Raw genomic sequence first — 27,421 nt, 5'->3', positions numbered from 1 at the left:
TACCTGTGTGAAGCCTGCTCCATGTGTACTGTACGTGTGACCTCAATACCTGTGAGGGCAGGGTGATCAGTGTTGCAGTTAGTAATTAATATCTTCATGCATTGTTCCATCTTGATAGATTGGTTTCCACCAGTTCCCTGTGGACACACACACACACGCGCACACACGCACGCAGGCAGGCACGCACACACGAACCCAATGCACGGACACACACACGCACACACACGCACGCAGGCAGGCACGCACACACAAACCCAATGCACAGACACACACACACACGCACACACACACACACAAACCCAATGCACGGACACACGCACACACGCACACACACACACACACACACACACACACACACACACACACACACACACACACACACACACACACACACACACACACACACACACACACACACACACACACACACACACACACACACACACACACACACACACACACACACACACACACACACACACACACACACACACACACACACACAGAGCTCTAACTCTGTTGCCTGGCTGTGAATGATTCTCCTGCTCTGTACTGTAGATGGCAGACTCACTGTACACTACAATCCACTGCCCGAGTCAATATTGATATTGAACCAGTCCGCAGCCTACAGTCTACAGGAGCAGTGACCTGAACAATTCACGGGTTGTATATATTGTCACAATATCGTCATAATATTTGAACGTTTGTTTTTGGACTGATGCCCGAGTGAGCATTCTCCTCCAACGCATCGTCAATGAGCGCTGATGAAGATGTCATCAAAAGTGCATTACAGTGGCTTGGAAATACAATGCTATTCAACAGGAGATAAATAACATGCAGTGTAACGTTAGCTCGCTAGCTAAGATTGAGCGGAGCACACTCGATTTTTGTTACGAGCTAACGTTAGAATTGCTAGCTATTTTAGACGGAAGTCGCTAGCTTATGACAACATTGCCATCTGTCTAAAGTAAATTTGACGACACGATAATGCAGGCAGAGTTGTTTTGCCAATAAATATTTTGACAACTTCCCCAATGAATGACTGGGCTTGTTACAACTTTAGGCCACCACTATCACACTATAACTTTCATAACAGTGGCATGACACGAAGGTGCAACCTTTGAATAGAAATAACAAAGGAGGGAGGAAACAGGGAAACTCCACTCCGGAACTCCCATCAGGCCTCTGCCCGGAATTGGAATCTTCGAGAGATTAAATAGTCTTTGTCCTTGATTACCAGTCCCAGTTCTTTACGTAGCTTCATCCTGTTGAGAATAGCAGATTGGTTCCAGTGTAGATACCAGGTCCTACTCCTTAGGTAGACTTCCACATACAAACTGATTTATAGAATCTCCAGAGTACAAACTGGGATTCCTCCTCCTTCCCAGTCTCTCCCTCTCTTACACACAGGTCCACAGGAGAAGGGTTTTCCACTAGGTTGTAGGATACTGAGCCGTACTGAGGCAGGTGTTGCAGGCGTCTCTTTTTATTGATACACAGGTGTAAATACAGACGTGATACATTCATTGGCCTCAGTGTGTTTTTTTACATTTATTTTTATTTTAACATTTATTTTTATTTTAACATTTATTTTTCACAGACAGTGTTTTCATTAAAAAAAGAAAATTAAAAACATCCATTGATATGCTGACATGATAAATCTATAGTTGAATGGCTGCATTCCCTGTCACAGATTAGACCTTTCACTGAAAGTACAGACAATCTGGAGAAAACACATGTTTTCCTATGGCTTTACTTCAAATAAAGTAATACAGTCCGGTAGGAGAGCAACACTCCAGAGAAGAATGTGGAATATATACACAGTACACAAGAATATGTAGTACTAGCAGTAACAGAACATGTAGTACTAGCAGTAACAGAACATGTAGTACTAGCAGTAACAGAACATGTAGTACTAGCAGTAACAGAACATGTAGTACTAGCAGTAACAGAACATGTAGTACTAGTAGTAACAGAACATGTAGTACTAGCAGTAACAGAACATGTAGTACTAGCAGTAACAGAACATGTAGTACTAGCAGTAACAGAACATGTAGTACTAGCAGAAACAGAACATATAGTACTAGTAGTAACATAACATGTAGTACTAGCAGTAACATAACATATAGTACTAGTAGTAACAGAACATGCAGTACTAGCAGTAATATAACATATAGTACTAGCAGTAACATAACATGTAGTACTAGTAGTAACAAAACATGCAGTACTAGTAGTAACAGAACATGCAGTACTAGCAGCAACAGTGGATGCAAATATTCTCCCCAACTGAATATTGGACAAGTTCAAAATTCCAAGCCAATCAAATTGTTGACAGTTATCCAAAGTAGATGAAGACATAGACAAACAACAGGGACGTGTCAGAACATGTCTAAGGGAATATGGCTGCAAGCAACGACAGCTCAAGAGGGTAAAACTTGTGACATCAAGACGGTAAATGTAGTCCCTGTAACGCAGGACTGTGTATACGTAGTCACGGTAACGCGTGTGTCTGTGTGTGTGTGTGTGTGTGTGTGTTGTTCCTGGCGGTCCGATGACTTCCTGAGGTCCTGCGAAGGCCCCTCCCCTGAATGTAGTCCTCCAGACGCTGTAGCTCTGCCATGGCCTTGTCCAGAGTCGCCCTCTCGGACAGCTCAACCACCTGCACAACCATAGAGGGAACAGACGGTGTTAGCTGGAGGAACCTGTCTGTGCTTCTGCTTCGCTTGCTCTTTGTGTTTAGGCTGGGTAACTACAGAGACCTTTAGGTTTAGGCTGGGTAACTATAGAGACCTTTAGGTTTAGGCTGGGTAACTATAGAGACCTTTGGGTTTAGGCTGGGTAACTATAGAGACCTTTAGGTTTAGGCTGGGTAACTATAGAGACCTTTAGGTTTAGGCTGGGTAACTATAGAGACCTTTAGGTTTAGGCTGGGTAACTATAGAGACCTTTAGGTTTAGGCTGGGTAACTATAGAGACCTTTGGGTTTAGGCTGGGTAACTATAGAGACCTTTAGGTTTAGGCTGGGTAACTATAGAGACCTTTGGGTTTAGGCTGGGTAACTATAGAGACCTTTGGGTTTAGGCTGGGTAACTATAGAGACCTTTGGGTTTAGGCTGGGTAACTATAGAGACCTTTGGGTTTAGGCTGGGTAACTATAGAGACCTTTAGGTTTAGGCTGAGTAACTACAGTGACCTTTGGGTTTAGGCTGGGTAACTATAGAGACCTTTAGGTTTAGGCTGGGTAACTATAGAGACCTTTGGGTTTAGGCTGAGTAACTACAGAGACCTTTGGGCTGGGTAACTATAGAGACCTTTGGGTTTAGGCTGGGTAACTATAGAGACCTTTGGGTTTAGGCTGGGTAACTATAGAGACCTTTGGGTTTAGGCTGGGTAACTATAGAGACCTTTAGGTTTAGGCTGGGTAACTACAGAGACCTTTGGGTTTAGGCTGGGTAACTATAGAGACCTTTGGGTTTAGGCTGGGTAACTATAGAGACCTTTGGGTTTAGGCTGGGTAACTATAGAGACCTTTGGGTTTAGGCTGGGTAACTATAGAGACCTTCAGGTTTAGGCTGGGTAACTATAGAGACCTTTGGGTTTAGGCTGGGTAACTATAGAGACCTTTAGGTTTTGGCTGGGTAACTATAGAGACCTTTAGGTTTTGGCTGGGTAACTGTAGAGACCTTTAGGTTTTGGCTGGGTAACTATAGAGACCTTCAGGTTTAGGCTGGGTAACTATAGAGACCTTTAGGTTTAGGCTGGGTAACTACAGTGACCTTTGGGTTTAGGCTGGGTAACTATAGAGACCTTTGGGTTTAGGCTGGGTAACTATAGAGACCTTCAGGTTTAGGCTGGGTAACTGTAGAGACCTTTAGGTTTTGGCTGGGTAACTATAGAGACCTTTGGGTTTAGGCTGGGTAACTATAGAGACCTTCAGGTTTAGGCTGGGTAACTGTAGAGACCTTTAGGTTTTGGCTGGGTAACTACAGAGACCTTTGGGTTTAGGCTGGGTAACTATAGAGACCTTTGGGTTTAGGCTGGGTAACTATAGAGACCTTCAGGTTTAGTCTGGGTAACTGTAGAGACCTTCAGGTTTAGGCTGGGTAACTATAGAGACCTTTGGGTTTAGGCTGGGTAACTATAGAGACCTTCAGGTTTAGGCTGGGTAACTATAGAGACCTTTGGGTTTAGGCTGGGTAACTATAGAGACCTTCGGGTTTAGGCTGGGTAACTATAGAGACCTTCGGGTTTAGGCTGGGTAACTATAGAGACCTTTGGGTTTAGGCTGGGTAACTATAGAGACCTTTAGGTTTAGGCTGAGTAACTATAGAGACCTTCAGGTTTAGGCTGGGTAACTATAGAGACCTTTGGGTTTAGGCTGGGTAACTGTAGAGACCTTTAGGTTTAGGCTGGGTAACTATAGAGACCTTCAGGTTTAGGCTGGGTAACTATAGAGACCTTTGGGTTTAGGCTGGGTAACTGTAGAGACCTTTAGGTTTAGGCTGGGTAACTATAGAGACCTTTAGGTTTAGGCTGGGTAACTATAGAGACCTTCAGGTTTAGGCTGGGTAACTATAGAGACCTTTGGGTTTAGGCTGGGTAACTGTAGAGACCTTCAGGTTTAGGCTGAGTAACTATAGAGACCTTTGGGTTTAGGCTGGGTAACTATAGAGACCTTCAGGTTTAGGCTGGGTAACTATAGAGACCTTCAGGTTTAGGCTGGGTAACGATAGAGACCTTTGGGTTTAGGCTGGGTAACTATAGAGACCTTCAGGTTTTGGCTGGGTAACTATAGAGACCTTTAGGTTTAGGCTGGGTAACTATAGAGACCTTTGGGTTTAGGCTGGGTAACTATAGAGACCTTCAGGTTTAGGCTGGGTAACTATAGAGACCTTCAGGTTTAGGCTGGGTAACTATAGAGACCTTTGGGTTTAGGCTGAGTAACTATAGAGACCTTTGGGTTTAGGCTGGGTAACTATAGAGACCTTCAGGTTTAGGCTGGGTAACTATAGAGACCTTCAGGTTTAGGCTGGGTAACTATAGAGACCTTCAGGTTTAGGCTGGGTAACTATAGAGACCTTCAGGTTTAGGCTGGGTAACTATAGAGACCTTCAGGTTTAGGCTGGGTAACTATAGAGACCTTTGTGACAACAGTACTTCTGATGTAACAAACAAAATGGCCTTCTAAAATAAAAATGGATTGATTGAGGAACCTAGAAACAAGCTATTAAGGCCAGTCCATGACACGTGCTTGCACAGTGTAGATGTAACACACAGTGATGTTCTCTGTAACCCATCCTGAGTGTTATTGATGTGTCATCCCTGGTGATTAAGAGGTAACGTGGAAACCCACCTTTTTCCTGGCTCCCTCCAGTCTCTGCAGCTGCAGAATGGCTGCATCCTTCGACAGCAGCTCCAAATCTTCCTCTATCTTAGACTGGGAAAATAAAACACAATAAGTTTTTAAAAATATATATATTAGGTTGTCGTTCATTACCTCATGCTGACGTGTCCCGTGTGGTTGTTTAATTGCGGTTGAAACATGTTTTAACGTGCTTTTGTGTTTGATTGTCAGTGCCGTCCTGTGTTTACCTCATTTACTGGCTCCCCAGCAGCTTCCTGGTATAGCTTTTCACAGATCTTTCCCTGCAATCAATCAATCAGCCAATCAAACAATCAGCCAATCAAACAATCGTATCTATTTAAAAAAAATGTAAAAAAAACTTGTACTTTGTCAGATGATGTCACAAATTGCTTTGAAAGATTTAGTGTGAGTCTTCTACACAGACACTAGCTGGGTTACAGAGCAGTGTAACAGAATCACTGAAACACAAAAAAAAGGGCCACAGGAAATCCTGTCTATGTTTTAGTCTCTACCGTCACAGAGAGACGGGTCATTCAATTCACATAGGAAGTGCCCCCCCCCCAAAAAATGGCACCCTATTTCATATATAGTGCACTACTTTTAACCAGAGCCCTATGGACCCTGGTCAAAAGTAGTGCACTATGTAGGAAATAGGGTGCCATTTGGGAGGCAGTTATAATGTTTGAGACACTTACTGTTTGAACGCATTCCTTCAATTCATCCAGCAGGCCCCTGAGGTCAAGATAATTTCTGTCTTGTCTCTGGAGAACTTCCCGATAAAAGTCCATGATTTTGAGCAGGACACAGCCGTGGTACTGGACATGGGAGAGAACAGGAGGATGGACGTTGTGTTTAGTAAATGCGCTGCCGAGGTCGAGCGCGATGGACATGGTGACGATGGAACTTCTTCAGTCATTCGTCTCAGACTCTGATCCCAGAGCACCAATAAATCAATCAATCAAATGTATTTTTTATAAAGCCCTTTTCACATCAGCCGATGTCACACAAAGTGCTTTACAGAAACCCGGTGTAAAACCCCCGATGAGCAAGCTATGCAGAGGCAAAAGCACAGTGGTAGAAGTCCCTACAAGTCAGGAACCTAGAGAGAAACCAGGCTCTGAGGGGTGGCCTGTCCTCTCCTGGCTGTACCAGGTAGAGATTAGAAACCTAGAGAGGAACCAGGCTCTGAGAGGAGGCCTGTCCTCTCCTGGCTGTAACAGGTGGAGATTAGAAACCTAGAGAGGAACCAGGCTCTGAGGGGTGGCCTGTCCTCTCCTGGCTGTACCAGGTGGAGATTAGAAACCTAGAGAGGAACCAGGCTCTGAAGGGTGGCCTGTCCTCTTCTGGCTGTACCAGGTGGAGATTAGAAACCTAGAGAGGAACCAGGCTCTGAGGGGTGGCCTGTCTTCTTCTGTGTCAGTCCTTACCTTCTTGTGCTTCTTGATCTTGTCAAAGATGACTGTCTTTAACAGGATTCTGCCATCATGAGACGTGTTTGTCTAGTGAAGGAAACAACAGGTACAGTATGTCAATCCGCTATACAGACTCATTCACACATAACCCATCAAAATAGAATCTATCTCTGGTAAACCATTGGGAGTGTAATGACCCATCAAAAATAGAATCTATCTCTGGTAAACCATTGGGAGTGTAATGACCCATCAAAAATAGAATCTATCTCTGGTAAACCATTGGGAGTGTAATGACCCATCAAAAATAGAATCTATCTCTGGTAAACCATTGAGAGTGTAATGACCCGTCAAAAATATAATCTATCTCTGGTAAACCATTGGGAGTGTAATGACCCATCAAAAATAGAATCTATCTCTGGTAAACCATTGGGAGTGTAATGACTCATCAAAAATAGAATCTTTCTCTGGTAAACCATTGGGAGTGTGATGACCCATCAAAAATAGAATCTATCTCTGGTAAACCATTGGGAGTGTAATGACCCATCAAAAATAGAATCTATCTCTGGTAAACCATTGGGAGTGTAATGACCCATCAAAAATAGAATCTATCTCTGGTAAACCATTGGGAGTGTAATGACCCATCAAAAATAGAATCTATCTCTGGTAAACCATTGGGAGTGTAATGACCCATCAAAAATAGAATCTATCTCTGGTAAACCATTGGGAGTGTAATGACCCATCAAAAATAGAATCTATCTCTGGTAAACCATTGGGAGTGTAATGACCCATCAAAAATAGAATCTATCTCTGGAAAACCATTGGGAGTGTAATGACCCATCAAAAATAGAATCAAATGACCCATCAATCTATTTTTGATGGTTCAGGGTCATTAGATTCTATTTTTGATGGGTCATTAGATTCTATCTCTGTTAAACCATTGGGAGTGTAATGACCCATCAAAAATAGAATCTATCTCTGGTAAACCATTGGGAGTGTAATGACCCATCAAACATAGAATCTATCTCTGGTAAACCATTGGGAGTGTAATGACCCGTCAAAAATAGAATCTATCTCTGGTAAACCATTGGGAGTGTAATGACCCATCAAAAATAGAATCTATCTCTGGTAAACCATTGAGAGTGTAATGACCCGTCAAAAATAGAATCTATCTCTGGTAAACCATTGGGAAGGGTAACCATGTTTTTACCACTCAGAACTCCAGTTCCAAGCCCTGTCCATAGATGGTATTTCTATGCATTGAACTGCATCCCAAGCCGCAGGGACACACTGAATGGTGTCAGGATGATCCATTGTGGAGGACCTGCGACCTCTGACACTGGTACTGACACGTTACACATTGTGCCGTACAACGCTTCAGTGAAGACGCGTTGCTGTTATACACACGTGTGTATTCCCAGTTATAACAATAGTCACATTATTCCTCCAGGTTAAACATTTAGGCATCAAGTGACCAAAAGTGTTTTTTCAAACACACGTGGCTACATTGGGTAACAGTTTCCATGACAGTGTTCTCACGACACTATTTCTGTCAGTGCCATGTCGTAACTATAGTGTGATACTGTTTATGACATGTTTATTTCACAGGGAGGCCAGTTGAGACCAAGTTCTCATTTACAACTGCGATACCTGGCCAGAGTAAAGCAAAAGCAGTGTGACATAAACAACAACAACGACAACAACACAGAGTTACACATAAACAAACGTACAGTCAATAACACAATAGAAAGATCTGTTTACAGTGTGTGCAAATGAAGTAAGGAGGTAAGGCAGTAAATAGGCCAATAGTGTCGAAGTAAATTACAATTTAGCAATTTACACTGGAGTGATATATGTGCAGTTGAGGATGTGCAAGTAGGAATACTGGTGTGCAAAAGAGCAGGAAAACAAAAAACCATAATGGGGATGAGGTAGGTAGTTGGTTGGATGGGCTATTTACAGATGGGCTGTGTACAGCTGCAGCGATCGGTAAGCTGCTCTGACAGCTGATGTTTAAAGTTAGTGAGGGAGATATAAGTCTCCAACTTCAGTGATTTTTTGCAATTCGTTCCAGTCATTGGCAGCGGAGAACTGGAAGGAAAGGCGGCCAAAGGAGGTGTTGGCTTTGGGGATGACCAGTGCAATATACCTGCTGGAGCGCGTGCTACGGGTGGATGTTGCAATGGTGACCTGTGAGCAGAGATAAGGCGAAGCTTTACCTAGCAAAGACCAACGAGAGCATCCAGGTCGCAGTGGTAGGTAGTATATGGGGCTTTGGTGACAAAACGGATGGCACTGTGATAGATAGAGTGTTGGAGACTATTTTAAAAATGACATCACCGAAGTCCAGGATTGATAGCATAGTCAGTTTTACGAGGGTATGTTTGGCAGCATGAGTGAAGGAGGCTTTGTTGAGAAATAGGAAGCCAATTTTAGATGTAACTTTGGATTGGAGATGCTTAATGTGAGTCTGGATGGAGAGTTTACAGTCTAGCCAGACACCTAGGAATTTGTAGTTGTCCACGTACTCTAAGTCAGAACCGTCCAGAGTAGTGATGCTAGACGGGCAGGTGGGTGTGGGCAGCGATCGGTTGAAGAGCATGCATTTCGTTTTACTAGCATTTAAGAGCAGTAGGAGGCCACGGAAGGAGTGTTGTATGGCATTGAAGCTTGTTTTTAGGTTTGTTAGCACAGTCTCCAAAGAAGGGCCAGAAGTATACAGAATGGTGTCGTCTGCATAGAGGTGGATCAGAGACTCACCAGCAGTGAAGTCATTGATGTATACAGAGAAGAGAGTCGGCCCGAGAATTGAACCTTGTGGCATCCCCATAGAGACTGCCAGAGGTCCGGACAACAGCACCCCCATAGAGACTGCCAGAGGTCCGGACAACAGCACCCCCATAGAGACTGCCAGAGGTCCGAACAACAGCACCCCCATAGAGACTGCCAGAGGTCCGGACAATAGCACCCCCATAGAGACTGCCAGAGGTCCGGACAACAGCACCCCCATAGAAACTGCCAGAGGTCCGGACAACAGCACCCCCATAGAGACTGCCAGAGGTCCGGACAACAGCACCCCCATAGAGACTGCCAGAGGTCCGGACAACAGCACCCCCATAGAGACTGCCAGAGGTCCGGACAACAGCACCCCCATAGAGACTGCCAGAGGTCCGGGACAACAGCACCCCCATAGAGACTGCCAGAGGTCCGGACAACAGCACCCCCATAGAGACTGCCAGAGGTCCGGACAACAGCACCCCCGTAGAGACTGCCAGAGGTCCGGACAACAGCACCCCCATAGAGACTGCCAGAGGTCCGGACAACAGCACCCCCATAGAGACTGCCAGAGGTCCGGACAACAGCACGACCCATAGAGACTGCCAGAGGTCCGGACAACAACACCCCCATAGAGACTGCCAGAGGTCCGGACAACAGCACCCCCATAGAAACTGCCAGAGGTCCGGACAACAGCACCCCCATAGAGACTTCCAGAGGTCCGGACAACAGCACCCCCATAGAGACTGCCAGAGGTCCGGACAACAGCACCCCCATAGAGACTGCCAGAGGTCCGGACAACAGTACCCCCATAGAGACTGCCAGAGGTCCGGACAACAGCACCCCCATAGAGACTGCCAGAGGTCCGGACAACAGCACCCCCATAGAGACTGCCAGATGTCCGGACAACAGCACCCCCATAGAGACTGCCAGAGGTCCGGACAACAGCACCCCCATAGAGACTGCCAGAGGTCCGGACAACAGCACCCCCATAGAGACTGCCAGAGGTCCGGACAACAGGACCTCCGATTTGACACACTGAACTCTGTCTGAGAAGTAGTTGGTGAACCAGGCGAGGCAGTCATTAGAGAAACCAAGGCTGTTGAGTCTGCCCGATAAGAATGCGGTGATTGACAGAGTCGAAATCCTTGGCCAGGTCGTTGAATACGGCTGCACAGTAATGTTTCTTATCGATGGAGGTTATGATATCGTTTAGAGCCTTGAGCGAGGCTGAGGTGCACCCGTGACCAGCTCGGAAGCCAGATTGCACAGCGGAGAAGGTACGGTGGGATTGGAAATGGTCAGTGACCTGTTTGTTGACTTGGCTTTCGAAGACTTTAGAAAGGCAGGGCAGGATGACAAGGTAAAAGCTCTAACTGTTTGGGCACCTGGAAAGCATCACAGAACTCTGCTGGTTATCTCTACAGTAGATTACAATGCCACCCCCTTCAGCAGTTCTGTCTTGACAGAAAATGTTGCAATTGGGGATGGAATCCTACATTGTCTTTGGGGGAGAGGTCCTGATGTACAGTATACTGTACATATAGAGAGATATACAGTAGTCTGCTGATGAAGACAGTATATATAGAGAGATATACAGTAGTTTACTGATGAAGACAGTACATATAGAGATATACTACAGTAGTCTACTGATGAAGACAGCATATATATAGAGATATACAGTAGTCTGCTGATGAAGACAGTATACAGTTGGCAGGTCGATTAGGACATCCACTTTGTGCATGACACAAGTAATTTTTCCAACAATTGTTTACAGACATGTTATTTCACTTATGATTCACTGTATCACAATTCCAGTGGGTGAGAAGTCTACATACACTACGTTGACTGTGCCCTTCAACAGCTTGGAAAATTACAGAAAAGGATGTCATGGCTTTAGAAGCTTCTGATTGGCTAATTTACATAATTTGAGTCAATTGGAGGTGTACCTGTGGATGTATTTGAAGGCCTACCTTCAAACTCACTGCCTCTTTCCATGACATCATGGGAAAATCAAAAGAAATCAGCCAAGACCTCAGAAACAAAATGTAGACATACACAAGTCTGGTTCATCCTTGGGAGCATTTTTTTAAATTTTACCTTTATTTAACCAGGCAAGTCAGTTAAGAACAAATTCTTATTTTCAATGATGGCCTAGGAACAGTCGGTTAACTGGTCTAGGAACAGTGCCTGTTCAGGGGCAGAACGACAGAATTGTACCTTGTCGGTTCGGGGGCTTGAACTTGCAACCTTCCGGTTACTAGTCCAGCGCTCTAACCACTAGGCTACCCTGCCTCCCCAATTTCCAAACGCCTGAAGGTACCACGTTCATCTGTACAAACAATAGTACGCAATTATAAACACCATGGGACCACACAGCCGTCATACTGCTCAGGAAGGAGACGCATTCTGTCTCCTAGAGATGAACGTACTTTGGTGCAAAAAGTGCAAATCAATCCCAGAACAACAGTAAAGGACCTTGTGAAGATGCTGGAGGAAACAGGTACAAAAGTATATCTATCCACAGTTAAACAAGTCCTATATCGACATAACCTGAAAGGCCGCTCAGCAAGGAAGAAGCCACTGCTCCTAAACTACCATAAAAAGGCCCCTTAGCGGTTTGCAACTGCACATGGGGAATGTCTGCTGGTCCGATGAAACAAAAATGGAACCTTTTGGCCATAATGACCTTCGTTATGTTTAGAGGAAAAAGGGGAGGTTGCAAGCCGAAGAACACCATCCCAACCGTGAAGGACGGGGGTGGCAGCATTGTGTTGTGGCGGTGCTTTGCTGCAGAATGGACCGGTGCACTTCACGAAATAGATGGCATCATGAGGAAGAAAAATGATGTGGATATATTGAAGCAACATCTCAAGACATCAGTCAGGAAGTTAAAGCTTGGTCGCAAATGGGTCTTCCAAATGGACAATGACATTTACATTTACATTTACATTTAAGTCATTTAGCAGACGCTCTTATCCAGAGCGACTTACAAATTGACCCAAGCATACTTCCAAAGTTCTGGCAAAATGGCTTAAGGACAACAAAGTCAAGGTATTGGAGTGGCCATCAAAAAGCCCCGACCTCAATCCTGTAGAAAATTTGTGGGCAGAACTGAAAAAGCATGTCGAGCAAGGAGGCCAACCAACCGGACTCAGTTACACCAGGAGGAATGGGACAAAATTCACCCAAATTATTGTGGGGAGCTTGTGGAAGGCTACCCGAAATGTTTGACCCAAGTTAAACACTTTAAAGGCAATGCTACCACATACTAATTGAGTGTATGTAAACTTCTGACCCACTGGGAATGTGATGAAAGAAATAAAAGCTGAAATAAATAATTCTCTCAACTATTATTCTGACATTTCACATTCTTAAAATAAAGTGGTGATCCTAACTGACCTAAAACAGGAAACTTTTGACACAGATTAAATGTCAGGAATTGTGAAAAACTGAGTTTAAATGTATTTGGCTAAGGTGTATGTAAACTTCCCACTTCAACTCTATATAGAGATAGATACAGCAGTCTACTGATGAAGACAGTATATATATAGAGATATACTATGGTAGTCTACTGATGAAGACAGTATATATAGAGAGAGATATACAGTAGTCTACTGATGAAGACAGTATATATAGAGATATACTACAGTAGTCTACTGATGAAGACAGTATATATAGAGATATACTACAGTAGTCTGCTGATGAAGACAGTACATATAGAGAGATATACAGTAGTTTACTGATGAAGACAGTACATATAGAGATATATAGTAGTCTACTGATGAAGACAGTATATATAGAGATATACTACAGTAGTCTACTGATGAAGACAGTATATATAGAGATATACTACAGTAGTCTACTGATGAAGACAGTATATATAGAGATATACTACAGTAGTCTACTGATGAAGACAGTATATATAGAGATATATAGTAGTCTACTGATGAAGACAGTATATATAGAGAGATACTACAGTAGTGTGCTGATGAAGACAGCATATATACAGATATATACAGTAGTCTACTGATGAAGACAGTACATATAGAGAGATATACAGTAGTTTACTGATGAAGACAGTACATATAGAGATATATAGTAGTCTACTGATGAAGACAGTATATATAGAGATATACTACAGTAGTCTACTGATGAAGACAGTATATATAGAGATATACTACAGTAGTCTACTGATGAAGACAGTATATATAGAGATATATAGTAGTCTACTGACGAAGACAGTATATATAGAGATATACTACAGTAGTCTACTGATGAAGACAGCATATATAGAGATATATAGTAGTCTACTGATGAAGACAGTATATATAGAGATATACTACAGTAGTCTACTGATGAAGACAGTATATATAGAGATATACAGTAGTCTACTGATGAAGACAGTATATATATAGAGATATACAGTAGTCTACTGATGAAGACAGTATATATATAGAGATATACAGTAGTCTACTGATGAAGACAGTGTATATATACATATAGAGATATATACAGTAGTCTACTGATGAAGACAGTATATAGAGAGACATACAGTAGTCTACTGATGAAGACAGTATATAGAGAGATATACTACAGTAGTCTACTGATGAAGACAGTACATATAGAGATATACTACAGTAGTCTACTGATGAAGACAGTATATATAGAGATATACTACAGTAGTCTACTGATGAAGACAGTATATATATAGAGATATACAGTAGTCTACTGATGAAGACAGTGTATATATACATATAGAGATATACTACAGTAGTCTACTGATGAAGACAGTATATATAGAGAGATATACAGTAGTCTACTGATGAAGACAGTACATATAGAGATATACTACAGTAGTCTACTGATGAAGACAGTATATATAGAGATATACTACAGCAGTCTACTGATGAAGACAGTATATATAGAGATATACTACAGTAGTCTACTGATGAAGACAGTATATAGAGAGATATACTACAGTAGTCTACTGATGAAGACAGTATATATAGAGATATACTACAGTAGTCTACTGATGAAGACAGTATATAGAGAGATATACTACAGTAGTCTACTGATGAAGACAGTATATATAGAGATATACTACAGTAGTCTACTGATGAAGACAGTATATAGAGAGATATACTACAGTAGTCTACTGATGAAGACAGTATATAGAGAGATATACTACAGTAGTCTACTGATGAAGACAGTATATATAGAGAGATATACAGTAGTCTGGATAAGAGCGTCTGCTAAATGACTTAAATGTAAATGTAAATGTCTACTGATGAAGACAGTATATATAGAGATATATAGTAGTCTACTGATGAAGACAGTATATATAGAGATATACTACAGTAGTCTACTGATGAAGACAGTATATATAGAGAGATATACAGTAGTCTACTGATGAAGACAGCATGTGTAACTACGTTGGTCGGAACTTACGAAGTCTTTCTGTACTTCCTGGATCAGCTCCTGCATTTTGGTCAGGTCCACACAGTCAGAGACCTTGTCCTTCACACACACCCTGGACCGGGCCTCACTCTGGACCTGGGAAGTAGCACAGTCCTGACCCATAACAGCCAGAAGGAGGACCAGCAGCAGAGAGAACTGGACCACACTGGACAAACTGGGCATATTTATACTGGATCAACTGGTGCCTGCTTCGACTGGGTCAACTGCTATCTGCTTCGACTGGATCACCTGGTCACCTGGTTCGTTCAATCTCTGTTTGAATCACCTGATTCAAATGACCTGCCAAATATCTGACCTACAGCACATACAGGATCCGATTCACTGAATCACTGAATCACTGATGTACAATCGACTCACTGAGTATCCCACTCTACTAACTGACTGATTGAAAGACTGACTGAGCAAATGATTCCCTTCTTCTTCCCGTCCTCTCAGCAGGTGAGTCAGTCAGGTCTGCTCTGTTCTCTGCAGGTGAATTCTCTGTGGGTCTGACATTCCTCTATACAGTCGCTAACCTTTATACACTGCCAGAGCTCCTCCTGATGATGTAACATCACACACACACACACACACACCTAAACGTGCACACACCTCCCTCCCTCCCTCTTTCACTGCATGTTGTCATTCTGCTCTCTGGAATGTGCAACCTGACAACAGAACCCCTGTTGGTGTCCCTTTGAAACCTGAGATGGGCAGACATTCTGTCCCTTTGAAACCCGAGATGGGCAGACATTCTGTCCCTTTGAAACCCGAGATGGGCAGACATTCTGTCCCTTTGAAACCCGAGATGGGCAGACATTCTGTCCCTTTGAAACCCGAGATGGGCAGACATTCTGTCCCTTTGAAACCCGAGATGGGCAGACATTCTGTCCCTTTGAAACCCGAGATGGGCAGACATTCTGTCCCTTTGAAACCCGAGATGGGCAGACATTCTGTCCCTTTGAAACCCGAGATGGGCAGACATTCTGTCCCTTTGAAACCCGAGATGGGCAGACATTCTGTCCCTTTGAAACCCGAGATGGGCAGACATTCTGTCCCTTTGAAACCCGAGATGGGCAGACATTCTGTCCCTTTGAAACCCGAGATGGGCAGACATTCTGTCCCTTTGAAACCTGAGATGGGCAGACATTCTGTCCCTTTGAAACCCGAGATGGGCAGACATTCTGTCCCTTTGAAACCTGAGATGGGCAGACATTCTGTCCCTTTGAAACCCGAGATGGGCAGACATTCTGTCCCTTTGAAACCTGAGATGGGCAGACATTCTGTCCCTTTGAAACCCGAGATGGGCAGACATTCTGTCCCTTTGAAACCCGAGATGGGCAGACATTCTGTCCCTTTGAAACCCGAGATGGGCAGACATTCTGTCCCTTTGAAACCCGAGATGGGCAGACATTCTGTCCCTTTGAAACCTGAGATGGGCAGACATTCTGTCCCTTTGAAACCCGAGATGGGCAGACATTCTGTCCCTTTGAAACCTGAGATGGGCAGACATTCTGTCCCTTTGAAACCTGAGATGGGCAGACATTCTGTCCCTTTGAAACCTGAGATGGGCAGACATTCTGTCCCTTTGAAACCTGAGATGGGCAGACATTCTGTCCCTTTGAAACCCGAGATGGGCAGACATTCTGTCCCTTTGAAACCTGAGATGGGCAGACATTCTGTCCCTTTGAAACCTGAGATGGGCAGACATTCTGTCCCTTTGAAACCCGAGATGGGCAGACATTCTGTCCCTTTGAAACCCGAGATGGGCAGACATTCTGTCCCTTTGAAACCTGAGATGGGCAGACATTCTGTCCGTTTGAAACCCGAGATGGGCAGACATTCTGTCCCTTTGAAACCCGAGATGGGCAGACATTCTGTCCCTTTGAAACCCGAGATGGGCAGACATTCTGTCCCTTTGAAACCCGAGATGGGCAGACATTCTGTCCCTTTGAAACCCGAGATGGGCAGACATTCTGTCCCTTTGAAACCCGAGATGGGCAGACATTCTGTCCCTTTGAAACCCGAGATGGGCAGACATTCTGTCCCTTTGTTCCTTCCTGTGGATCCCCTCTGGGGTCCTGGTCCTGGGGAAGCTGTACTCTATACAGCGCAGGACAAACACCAAAGAACTAACTGCCCATCATAACAGACAGTGTATATGTACGTGTACCATGTCTTCACGTATCAGGGTTGCAGTTAGAACGTGAAACAAGCCAAAGGTGTGTGTGTGTGTGTGGACTCGAGGAGGATTTTAACCAGGTCATGACATTTGAAGGCGTTTGCTTTGAATACGGCGTCCTAGATTCTATTTGCTGATGAAACCACAAGTAACGTGCTTTTCTTCAAAAAAATTGTTGTAATGAAACAAGAATGCAGTTGCACAATCAGCACACACCCATAACTGTTTACAAACACCTGGATTAAATATCACTGCCAAATATTGATTGATTGATAATTGATTGTGGATATTGTGGTGAGGAGAACGATGAGATCTAACTCGTTTAGATGTTTAGATGTTGTTGGCCTGTTCGGCCTGTTCAGCCTCAGAGACAGAGACAGTGATGTTGGTGGCCTGCTCTGCCCGTTCAGTCTCAGAGACAGAGACAGAGACAGTGATGTTGGTGGCCTGCTTGGCCTGTTCAGTCTCAGGGACAGAGACAGTGATGTTGGTGGCCTGCTCTGCCTGTTCAGTCTCAGGGACAGAGACAGTGATGTTGGTGGCCTGCTCTGCCTGTTCAGTCTCAGGGACAGAGACAGTGATGTTGGTGGCCTGCTCTGCCTGTTCAGTCTCAGGGACAGAGACAGTGATGTTGGTGGCCTGCTCTGCCTGTTCAGTCTCAGAGACAGAGACAGTGATGTTGGTGGCCTGCTCTGCCTGTTCAGCCTCAGAGACAGTGATGTTGGTGGCCTGCTCGGCCTGTTCAGCCTCAGAGACAGAGACAGTGATGTTGGTGGCCTGCTCTGCCCGTTCAGTCTCAGAGACAGAGATGTTGGTGGCCTGCTCGGCCCGTTCAGTCTCAGGGACAGAGACAGTGATGTTGGTGGCCTGCTCTGCCTGTTCAGTCTCAGGGACAGAGACAGTGATGTTGGTGGCCTGCTCGGCCCGTTCAGTCTCAGAGACAGAGACAGAGATGTTGGTGGCCTGCTCGGCCCGTTCAGTCTCAGAGACAGAGACAGTGATGTTGGTGGCCTGCTCGGCCTGTTCAGTCTCAGAGACAGAGACAGTGATGTTTGTTGCCTGCTCGGCCTGTTCAGCCTCAGAGACAGAGACAGTGATGTTGGTGGCCTGCTCGGCCTGTTCAGCCTCAGAGACAGTGACAGTAATGTTGGTGGCCTGCTCGGCCTGTTCAGTCTCAGAGACAGTGATGTTGGTGGCCTGCTCGGCCTGTTCAGCCTCAGAGACAGTGACAGTAATGTTGGTGGCCTGCTCGGCCTGTTCAGTCTCAGAGACAGAGATGTTGGTGGCCTGCTCGGCCCGTTCAGTCTCAGAGACAGAGACAGTGATGTTTGTTGCCTGCTCGGCCTGTTCAGTCTCAGAGACAGAGACAGTGATGTTGGTGGCCTGCTCGGCCTGTTCAGTCTCAGAGACAGAGACAGTGATGTTTGTTGCCTGCTCGGCCTGTTCAGTCTCAGAGACAGAGACAGTGATGTTGTTGGCCTGCTCGGCCTGTTCAGCCTCAGAGACAGAGACAGTGATGTTGGTGGCCTGCTCGGCCTGTTCAGTCTCAGAGACAGAGATGTTGGTGGCCTGCTCGGCCTGTTCAGTCTCAGAGACAGAGACAGTGATGTTGGTGGCCTGCTCGGCCTGTTCAGTCTCAGAGACAGAGACAGTGATGTTGGTGGCCTGCTCGGCCTGTTCAGTCTCAGAGACAGAGACAGTGATGTTGGTGGCCTGCTCGGCCTGTTCAGTCTCAGAGACAGAGACAGTGATGTTGGTGGCCTGCTCGGCCTGTTCAGTCTCAGAGACAGAGACAGTGATGTTGGTGGCCTGCTCGGCCTGTTCAGTCTCAGAGACAGAGACAGTGATGTTGGTGGCCTGCTCGGCCTGTTCAGTCTCAGAGACAGAGACAGTGATGTTGGTGGCCTGCTCGGCCTGTTCAGCCTCAGAGACAGTGATGTTGGTGGCCTGCTCGGCCTGTTCAGTCTCAGAGACAGAGACAGTGATGTTGGTGGCCTGCTCTGCCCGTTCAGTCTCAGAGACAGAGACAGTGATGTTGGTGGCCTGCTCGGCCTGTTCAGTCTCAGAGACAGTGATGTTGGTGGCCTGCTCGGCCTGTTCAGTCTAAGAGACAGTAATGTTGGTGGCCTGCTCGGCCTGTTCAGCCTCAGAGACAGAAATGTTGGTGGCCTGCTTGGTGGCCTGCTACGTCAGCCGGGTTTTAAAGTGCTGGTGTAGCAGAAAGATGTTGTGGTAACAAGGTGTGGGGTTGTGGACCCGTAGTCTACTTTCCTATGAGAATGAAGTGTGTGTGTGTGGGGGGGGGGGGCTTTTAGAGTGATTCACATGCGTCAGTCGGCCTCATTTCAATGTTCCTATGCAGCCACATAGCTGCCCACTTCTGAGTTGGCAAATACTCCGACAACAGGTAGTTGTTGGCATTATGGACTTGTTGTTGTCTCTAAAGTAGACCAGGTTGTTGTTGGCATTATGGACTTGTTGTTGTTTCTACAGTAGACCAAGTTGTTGTTGTTGGCCTTATGGACTTGTTGTTGTCTCTAAAATAGACCAGGTTGTTGTTGGCATTATGGACTTGTTGTTGTTTCTACAGTAGACCAAGTTGTTGTTGGCTCTGAAGTAGACCAGGTTGTTGTTGGCTCTAAAGTAGACCAGGTTGATGTTGGCATTATGGACTTGTTGTTGTTTCTACAGTAGACCAGGTAGTTGTTGGCATTATGGACTTGTTGTTGTCTCTAAAATAGACCAGGGTTGTTGTTGGCATTATGGACTTGTTGTTGTTTCTACAGTAGAACAGGTTGTTGTTGGCTCTAAAGTAGAACAGGTTGTTGTTGGCATTATGGACTTGTTGTTGGCTCTAAAGTAGAACAGGTTGTTGTTGTCTCTAAAATAGACCAGGGTTGTTGTTGGCATTATGGACTTGTTGTTGTTTCTACAGTAGAACAGGTTGTTGTTGGCTCTAAAGTAGAACAGGTTGTTGTTGGCATTATGGACTTGTTGTTGGCTCTAAAGTAGAACAGGTTGTTGTTGGCTCTAAAGTAGACCAGGTTGATGTTGGCATTATGGACTTGTTGTTGTTTCTACAGTAGACCAAGTTGTTGTTGTTGGCATTATGGACTTGTTGTTGGCTCTAAAGTAGAACAGGTTGTTGTTGGCTCTAAAGTAGACCAGGTTGTTGTTAGCATTATGGACTTGTTTTTGGCCCTAAAGTAGACCAGGTTGTTGTTGGCATTATGGACTTGTTGTTGTTTCTACAGTAGAACAGGTTGTTGTTGGCTCTAAAGTAGAACAGGTTGTTGTTGGCATTATGGACTTGTTGTTGGCTCTAAAGTAGAACAGGTTGTTGTTGGCTCTAAAATAGACCAGGTTGATGTTGGCATTATGGACTTGTTGTTGTTTCTACAGTAGAACAGGTTGTTGTTGGCTCTAAAGTAGAACAGGTTGTTGTTGGCATTATGGACTTGTTGTTGGCTCTAAAGTAGAACAGGTTGTTGTTGGCTCTAAAATAGACCAGGTTGATGTTGGCATTATGGACTTGTTGTTGTTTCTACAGTAGAACAGGTTGTTGTTGGCTCTAAAGTAGAACAGGTTGTTGTTGGCATTATGGACTTGTTGTTGGCTCTAAAGTAGAACAGGTTGTTGTTGGCTCTAAAGTATACCAGGTTGATGTTGGCATTATGGACTTGTTGTTGTTTCTACAGTAGACCAAGTTGTTGTTGTTGGCATTATGGACTTGTTGTTGGCTCTAAAGTAGAACAGGTTGTTGTTGGCTCTAAAGTAGACCAGGTTGTTGTTAGCATTATGGACTTGTTTTTGGCCCTAAAGTAGACCAGGTTGTTGTTGGCATTATGGACTTGTTGTTGTTTCTACAGTAGAACAGGTTGTTGTTGGCTCTAAAGTAGAACAGGTTGTTGTTGGCATTATGGACTTGTTGTTGGCTCTAAAGTAGAACAGGTTGTTGTTGGCTCTAAAATAGACCAGGTTGATGTTGGCATTATGGACTTGTTGTTGTTTCTACAGTAGAACAGGTTGTTGTTGGCTCTAAAGTAGAACAGGTTGTTGTTGGCATTATGGACTTGTTGTTGGCTCTAAAGTAGAACAGGTTGTTGTTGGCTTTAAAGTAGACCAGGTTGATGTTGGCATTATGGACTTGTTGTTGTTTCTACAGTAGACCAAGTTGTTGTTGTTGGCATTATGGACTTGTTGTTGGCTCTAAAGTAGAACAGGTTGTTGTTGGCTCTAAAGTAGACCAGGTTGTTGTTAGCATTATGGACTTGTTGTTGGCTCTAAAGTAGACCAGGTTGTTGTCGTCTCTAAAGTAGACCAGGTTGTTGTTGTTTCTACAGTAGACCAAGTTGTTGTTGTTGGCATTATGGACTTGTTGTTGGCTCTGAAGTAGATCATTGGAATGGCTTCTAGTGCTATTGTCATGGCCACGTTACCATAAGGAAGTTACAATCAACTGATCAACACACAACATTGTGATTTGGATAGTTGATATCTGTTATGTAATCCTAATAAGGGCCTAAAACCTGTTGTTAAACATGTAGGAAGTCACAGCGTGTTTTCTGATTGGCTGTTAAAGTGTAGGCCAGAAGCACTGTACTCTTTTTAACCAAGCATGTCAGTTAAGACTAAATTCCTACTTACAATGACGGTCTACCCAGGCGACGCTGGGCCAACTGTGCTCCGTCCGATGGGATTCACAACAGCCAGTTGTGATACAGCCTGGAATCAAACCAGGGTCTGTAATGACAGCTCAAGCTCTGAGATGCAGTGCCTTAGACCTCTGCACCACTCGGTAGCCACATAGACCAGACTGGACTATTCCTTCCTGTATTAAATACCTTTTACATTGTCTTTGTGAAGTAATATATACCTTTATATTGTCCTTATGATGTAATATATTCCTTTACATTGTCTTTATGATGTAATATATTCCTTTACACTGTCTTTATGATGTAATATATTCCTTTACACTGTCTTTATGATGTAGTATACATCTTTACATTGTCTTGATGATGTAATATGTTCCTTTACATTGTCTTTATGATGTAATATATTCCTTTACATTGTCTTTATGATGTAATATATTCCTTTACATTGTCTTTATGATGTAATATATTCCTTTACATTGTCTTTATGATGTAATATATTCCTTTACATTGTCTTTATGATGTAATATATTCCTTTATATTGTCTTTATGATGTATTATATTCCTTTACATTGTCTTTATGTTGTAATATATTCCTTTACATTGTCTTTATGATGTAATATATTCCTTTACATTGTCTTTATGATGTAATATATTCCTTTACATTGTCTTTATGATGTAATATATTCCTTTATATTGTCTTTATGATGTATTATATTCCTTTACATTGTCTTTATGATGTAATATATTCCTTTACATTGTCTTTATGATGTAATATATTCCTTTAAATTGTCTTTATGATGTAATATATTCCTTTACATTGTCTTTATGATGTAATATACATCTTTATATTGTCTGGTGTATTATATACCTTCATATTGTCTTTATGATGTATTTTATAGATATATACTGGCTCTGTCTTAAAGCAATGCTGGTGTAGCAGGAAGATGTGATGGTAACAACCTGTAGGGTTGTGGACCCTCAGTCTACTTTCCTATGAGAATTAAGTGTGTGTGTGTGTGGGGGGGGGGGGGGGGTTTAATGTTGCTATACAGCCACATAGCTGCCCGCTTCTGAGTTGGCAAATTCTCTGACAACAGGTTGTTGTTGGCATTATGGACTTGTTGTTGGCTCTGAAGTAGACCAGGTTGATGTTGGCATTATGGACTTGTTGTTGGCTCTGAAGTAGACCATTGGAATGGCTTCTAGTGCTATTGTCATGGCCACGTTACCATAAGGAAGTTACAATCAACTGATCAACACACAACGTTCTGATTTGGTTTGTTGATATCTGTTATGTAGTCCTAATAAGGGCCTAAAAACCTGTTGTTAAACATGTAGGAAGCCACAGGGTGTGTTCTGATTGGCTGTTAAAGTGTAGGCCAAAAACATTGTACTCTTTTTAACCAAGCATGTCAGTGAAGAACAAATTCCTACTTACAATGACGGTCTACCCAGGCCAAACCCGGACGACGCTGGGCCAATTGTGCTCCGTCCTATGGGACTCACAAGAACAGGCAGTTGTGATACAGCCTGGAATCGAACCAGGCTGACAGCTCAATGACAGCTCAAGCTCTGAGGTGCAGTGCCTTAGACCTCTGCACCACTCAGTAGCCACATAGACCAGACTGGACTATTCCTTCCTGTATTAAATACCTTTTACATTGTCTTTGTGAAGTAATATATACCTTTATATTGTCCTTATTATGTATTATATACAGTGCCTTGCGAAAGTATTCGGCCCCCTTGAACTTTCCGACCTTTTGCCACATTTCAGGCTTCAAACATAAAGATATAAAACTGTATTTTTTTGTGAAGAATCAACAACAAGTGGGACACAATCATGAAGTGGAACGACATTTCCAAGGCACTGTACCTTTATATTGTCCTTATGATGTATTATATACCTTTTTATTGACTTTATGATGTGCTGTACTCTTCTTTTACACGTCAATATGTACAAGTCTTGGTCTCAATGTATCTTCGTCTTGTAATCTAAGTTTGTGATGAGAGACTCTACATGCTGTCCAATGAAGGTGTCTTATTTTAGTTCAGGCACCGGCTTAGACACCCTTGAAACTATGCCTCAGTTTCAGAAGGACCCCTGTTCAGGCACCGGCTTCGCCACCATGGAAACCACAGTAGGACCCCTGCTCAAAGCACAGGAAGCAGCATACAAACTCTAGACACTATAGACTTGACTGTCAGCTCTACTGGCCAATACTCATAGTTATTATGCTCTAGTATAGCAATCAGAGTGGTAAGTGCAATTAATTGAATGCAATGCAATGGCAGGATATAGCAATACTTATCAGTAGGTATCAGTTATGGTGCAGGTATTGAGCTGCCTTTGATGCAATGAGTGATTCAGCTTCCAGTCCACCATCCATCCACTGCCACCTAGTAAAATGAAAATATACACACACACACACTGCTGACCAGCCATGCCAGCCTCACCAGCCATGTGCCGGCCTCACCAGCCATGTGCCGGTCTCACCCGCCATGCCGGCCTCACCCGCCATGCCGACCTCACCCGCCATGCCAGCCTCACCCGCCACTGCACTCTACAAACAGACGGTCCGTGGTGTTGGTCCGTGGTGTTGGTCCGTGGTGTGTAACGAGGAGCCAACAGACGCTGCACTCTACAAACAGACGGTCCGTGGTGTTGGTCCGTGGTGTTGGTCCGTGGTGTGTAACGAGGAGCCATCAGATGCTGCACTCTACAAGCAGACTGTCCGTGGTGTTGGTCCGTGGTGTGTAACGAGGAGCCATCAGACGCTGCATTTGACACAATTATGAAAATATTTATTCCAGTTGCTAATAAGCAGGCACCTATTAAGAAAATGACTTTGAAAACAGTTAAATCCCTGCGGAATGATGTGGAATTGAAAAAATGGTATGGTTGAGAGGGATGAGGCAAATGAATGGCAAATAAGTCTGGCTGCACAGCCTATTGGCAAACATATTGAAAATGGAGAAATCATGGGACTAAACTGAATTAAAAGAAGAAGAAACAACACTATGAAGTAAAGGTAAATAACATAAAGAAATATATTAAAAAGCTTTGGAGCACCTTCAATAACAATTTGGGAAAAGAAAGAAAATTCAGCTCCATCATGAATCAGGTGGCTCATTCATCACAAAACTGACTGATATTGCCAACTTTAAGGATTTTTTTTAATTGGCAAAATAAGCAAATTTAGGCATGACATGCCAGCAACAAACGCTGACACTACACATCCAAGTTTAACCGACCAAATTATGTAAAACAAGCATTGCAATTGTGAATTACGACAAAGTGAGTGTGGAAAAGGTGAAAAAAATTATTGTTTTCTATCAACAACGACAAGCCACCCGGGTCTGACAACTTGGATAGACAAAACCTGAGGATAACAGCGGATGATATCGCCACTCCTATCTTCCACATTTAAAATGTAAGCCTACTGGAAAGAGTGTGCCCTCAGGCCTTGAGGGAAGCTATAGATATTCCACTCCCTAATAATAGTAAAGCCCCCTTTACTGGCTCATATAGCCGACCAAATCAGCCTGTTACCAACCTTTAGTAAACTTTTGGAAAAAAATTGTGTTTGACCAGATACAATGTTATCTGGTCAAACACTTTCAGCACGCTTATAGGGGAGTACGTTCAACAAGCATAGCACTTACACAAATGACTGATGAATGGCTGAGAGAAATTGATTATAAAAAAGATTGTGGGGGGCTGTTTTGTTAGACTTCAGTGTGGCTTTTGACATTATCGAACATAATCTGATGCTGTAAAAACGTATGTGTTATGGGTTTACACCCCCATGCTATAATGTGGGTAAAGAGTTACCTGTCTAACAGAACACAGAGGGTGTTCTTTAATGAAAGCCCCCCCCCCCAACATAATCCAGTTAGAATCAGGAATTCCCCAGGGCAGCTGTCTAGGCCCCTCACTTTTTTCAATCTTGACTAACAACATGCCACTGGCTTTGATTAAATCCAGTGTGTCTGTGTATGCGGATGACTCAACACTATACGCGTCAGCTACCACAGCGACTGAAATGACTGCAACACTTAATAACAAAGAGCTGCAGTTAGTTTCAAAGTGGGTGGCAAAGGAATAAGTTCATCCTAAATATTTCTAAAACTAAAACAGTTGTATTTGGGACAAATAATTCACTAAACCATAAACCTCAATTAAAGTTGAGGTGACTAAACTGCTTAGAGTAACCCTGGATTGTAAAATGCCATGGTCAAAGCATGTTGATACAACAGTAGCTAAGAAGATGGGGGGGGAGTCTGTCCATGATGAGGCCCTACTCTGCCTTCTTTTAACACCGTCAACAAGGCAGGTCCTACAGAACCTGGTTTTGTCGCACCTGGACAACTGTTCAGTCGTGTGGTCAGGTACCACAGAAAGGTACTGGCTCAGAGCAGGGCAGCACGTCTGACCCTTGGATGTACTCAGTTAACATTAATAACATGCCTGTTATCTTCCACCTCAGAGGGAAGGAGAGATGTACTTCATCACTAGGTATTGACATGTTGAATGCACAGAGCTGTCTGTTTCACCTACTGGCGCACAGCTCGGACACCCCATTCATACCCCACGAGACATGCCACCAGGGGTCTCTTCACAGTCCCCAAGTCCAGAACAGACTACGTGAGGTGCACAGTACTACATAGAGCCACGACTACATGGAACTCTATTCCACAGTACTACATAGAGACATGACTACATGGAACTCTATTCCACAGTACTACATAGAGACATGACTACATGGAACTCTATTCCACAGTACTACATAGAGCCATGACTACATGGAACTCTATTCCACAGTACTACATAGAGCCATGACTACATGGAACTCTATTCCACATCAGGTAACTGATGCAAGCAGTAGAATCAGATTTAAAAACAGATAAATATACACCTTACGGAACAACGGGGACTGTGCATACACACACACACACACACACACACACACACACACACACACACAATAACATATGCACTATACACACACGTACACATGGATTTTTGTATTGTAAATATGTGGTACTGGTGGAGTAGGGGACCAAGGGCACGCAGTGTGTTGTGAAATCCGTGAATGTTTTCAGCGTGTGCTGTGGGAATGCCCCGGGGTTGTTGAGTTCTAGGGGGAAAGACAACATTATAATCTCTGTGCATATTGGACCAAAATGTTGCCATTAGATCCAATAGTGGTGCTTCTTTGTATGAAAAAGTACATAAAAATGTAGTGACTCGCTACTGGAAGTATCTCTGGATAAGAGAGTGTGATAACTCACTTGTCAGATCGCCAATGGAGACAACGACAAGTAAAATGTGTACAACGGTGGATTCCAATGCAGCAAAATGGCTGCTCACATTTAAGGAAGGTGTCCTTATGGAACTCTCCACGGCCCGGATCCACAGGACCAGGGTGCCCACTCTCCACGGCCCGGATCCACAGGACCAGGGTGCCCATTCTCCACGGCCCGGATCCACAGGACCAGGGTGCCCACTCTCCACGGCCCGGATCCACAGGACCAGGGTGTCCACTCTCCACGGCCCGGATCCACAGGACCAGGG

The 27,421-nt window shown here is 43.9% G+C and overlaps 1 protein-coding gene across 1 annotated transcript; it reads right to left on the bottom strand.

Annotated features, from left to right (window-relative positions):
- Window positions 1-1,538: 1,538 nt before the first annotated feature.
- Window positions 1,539-15,545, bottom strand: LOC135537770 (uncharacterized). The gene is made up of 6 exons (XM_064963782.1): window positions 15,001-15,545; window positions 6,793-6,864; window positions 6,061-6,180; window positions 5,593-5,646; window positions 5,354-5,437; window positions 1,539-2,659 (listed from the first exon to the last, which is right to left on the bottom strand). Exons 1-6 carry the CDS (start codon window positions 15,190-15,192, stop codon window positions 2,492-2,494), a joined length of 690 nt encoding a protein of 229 aa, XP_064819854.1. The 5' UTR covers window positions 15,193-15,545; the 3' UTR covers window positions 1,539-2,491.
- Between the last annotated feature and the right edge of the window lie 11,876 nt (window positions 15,546-27,421).

This window comes from Oncorhynchus masou, unplaced genomic scaffold, assembly GCF_036934945.1.
Source record: "Oncorhynchus masou masou isolate Uvic2021 unplaced genomic scaffold, UVic_Omas_1.1 unplaced_scaffold_840, whole genome shotgun sequence".
NCBI lineage: Eukaryota > Metazoa > Chordata > Actinopteri > Salmoniformes > Salmonidae > Oncorhynchus > Oncorhynchus masou.
The sequence above is the reverse complement of the archived record's forward strand: the minus strand, read 5'-3'. Positions and strand labels throughout refer to the sequence as shown.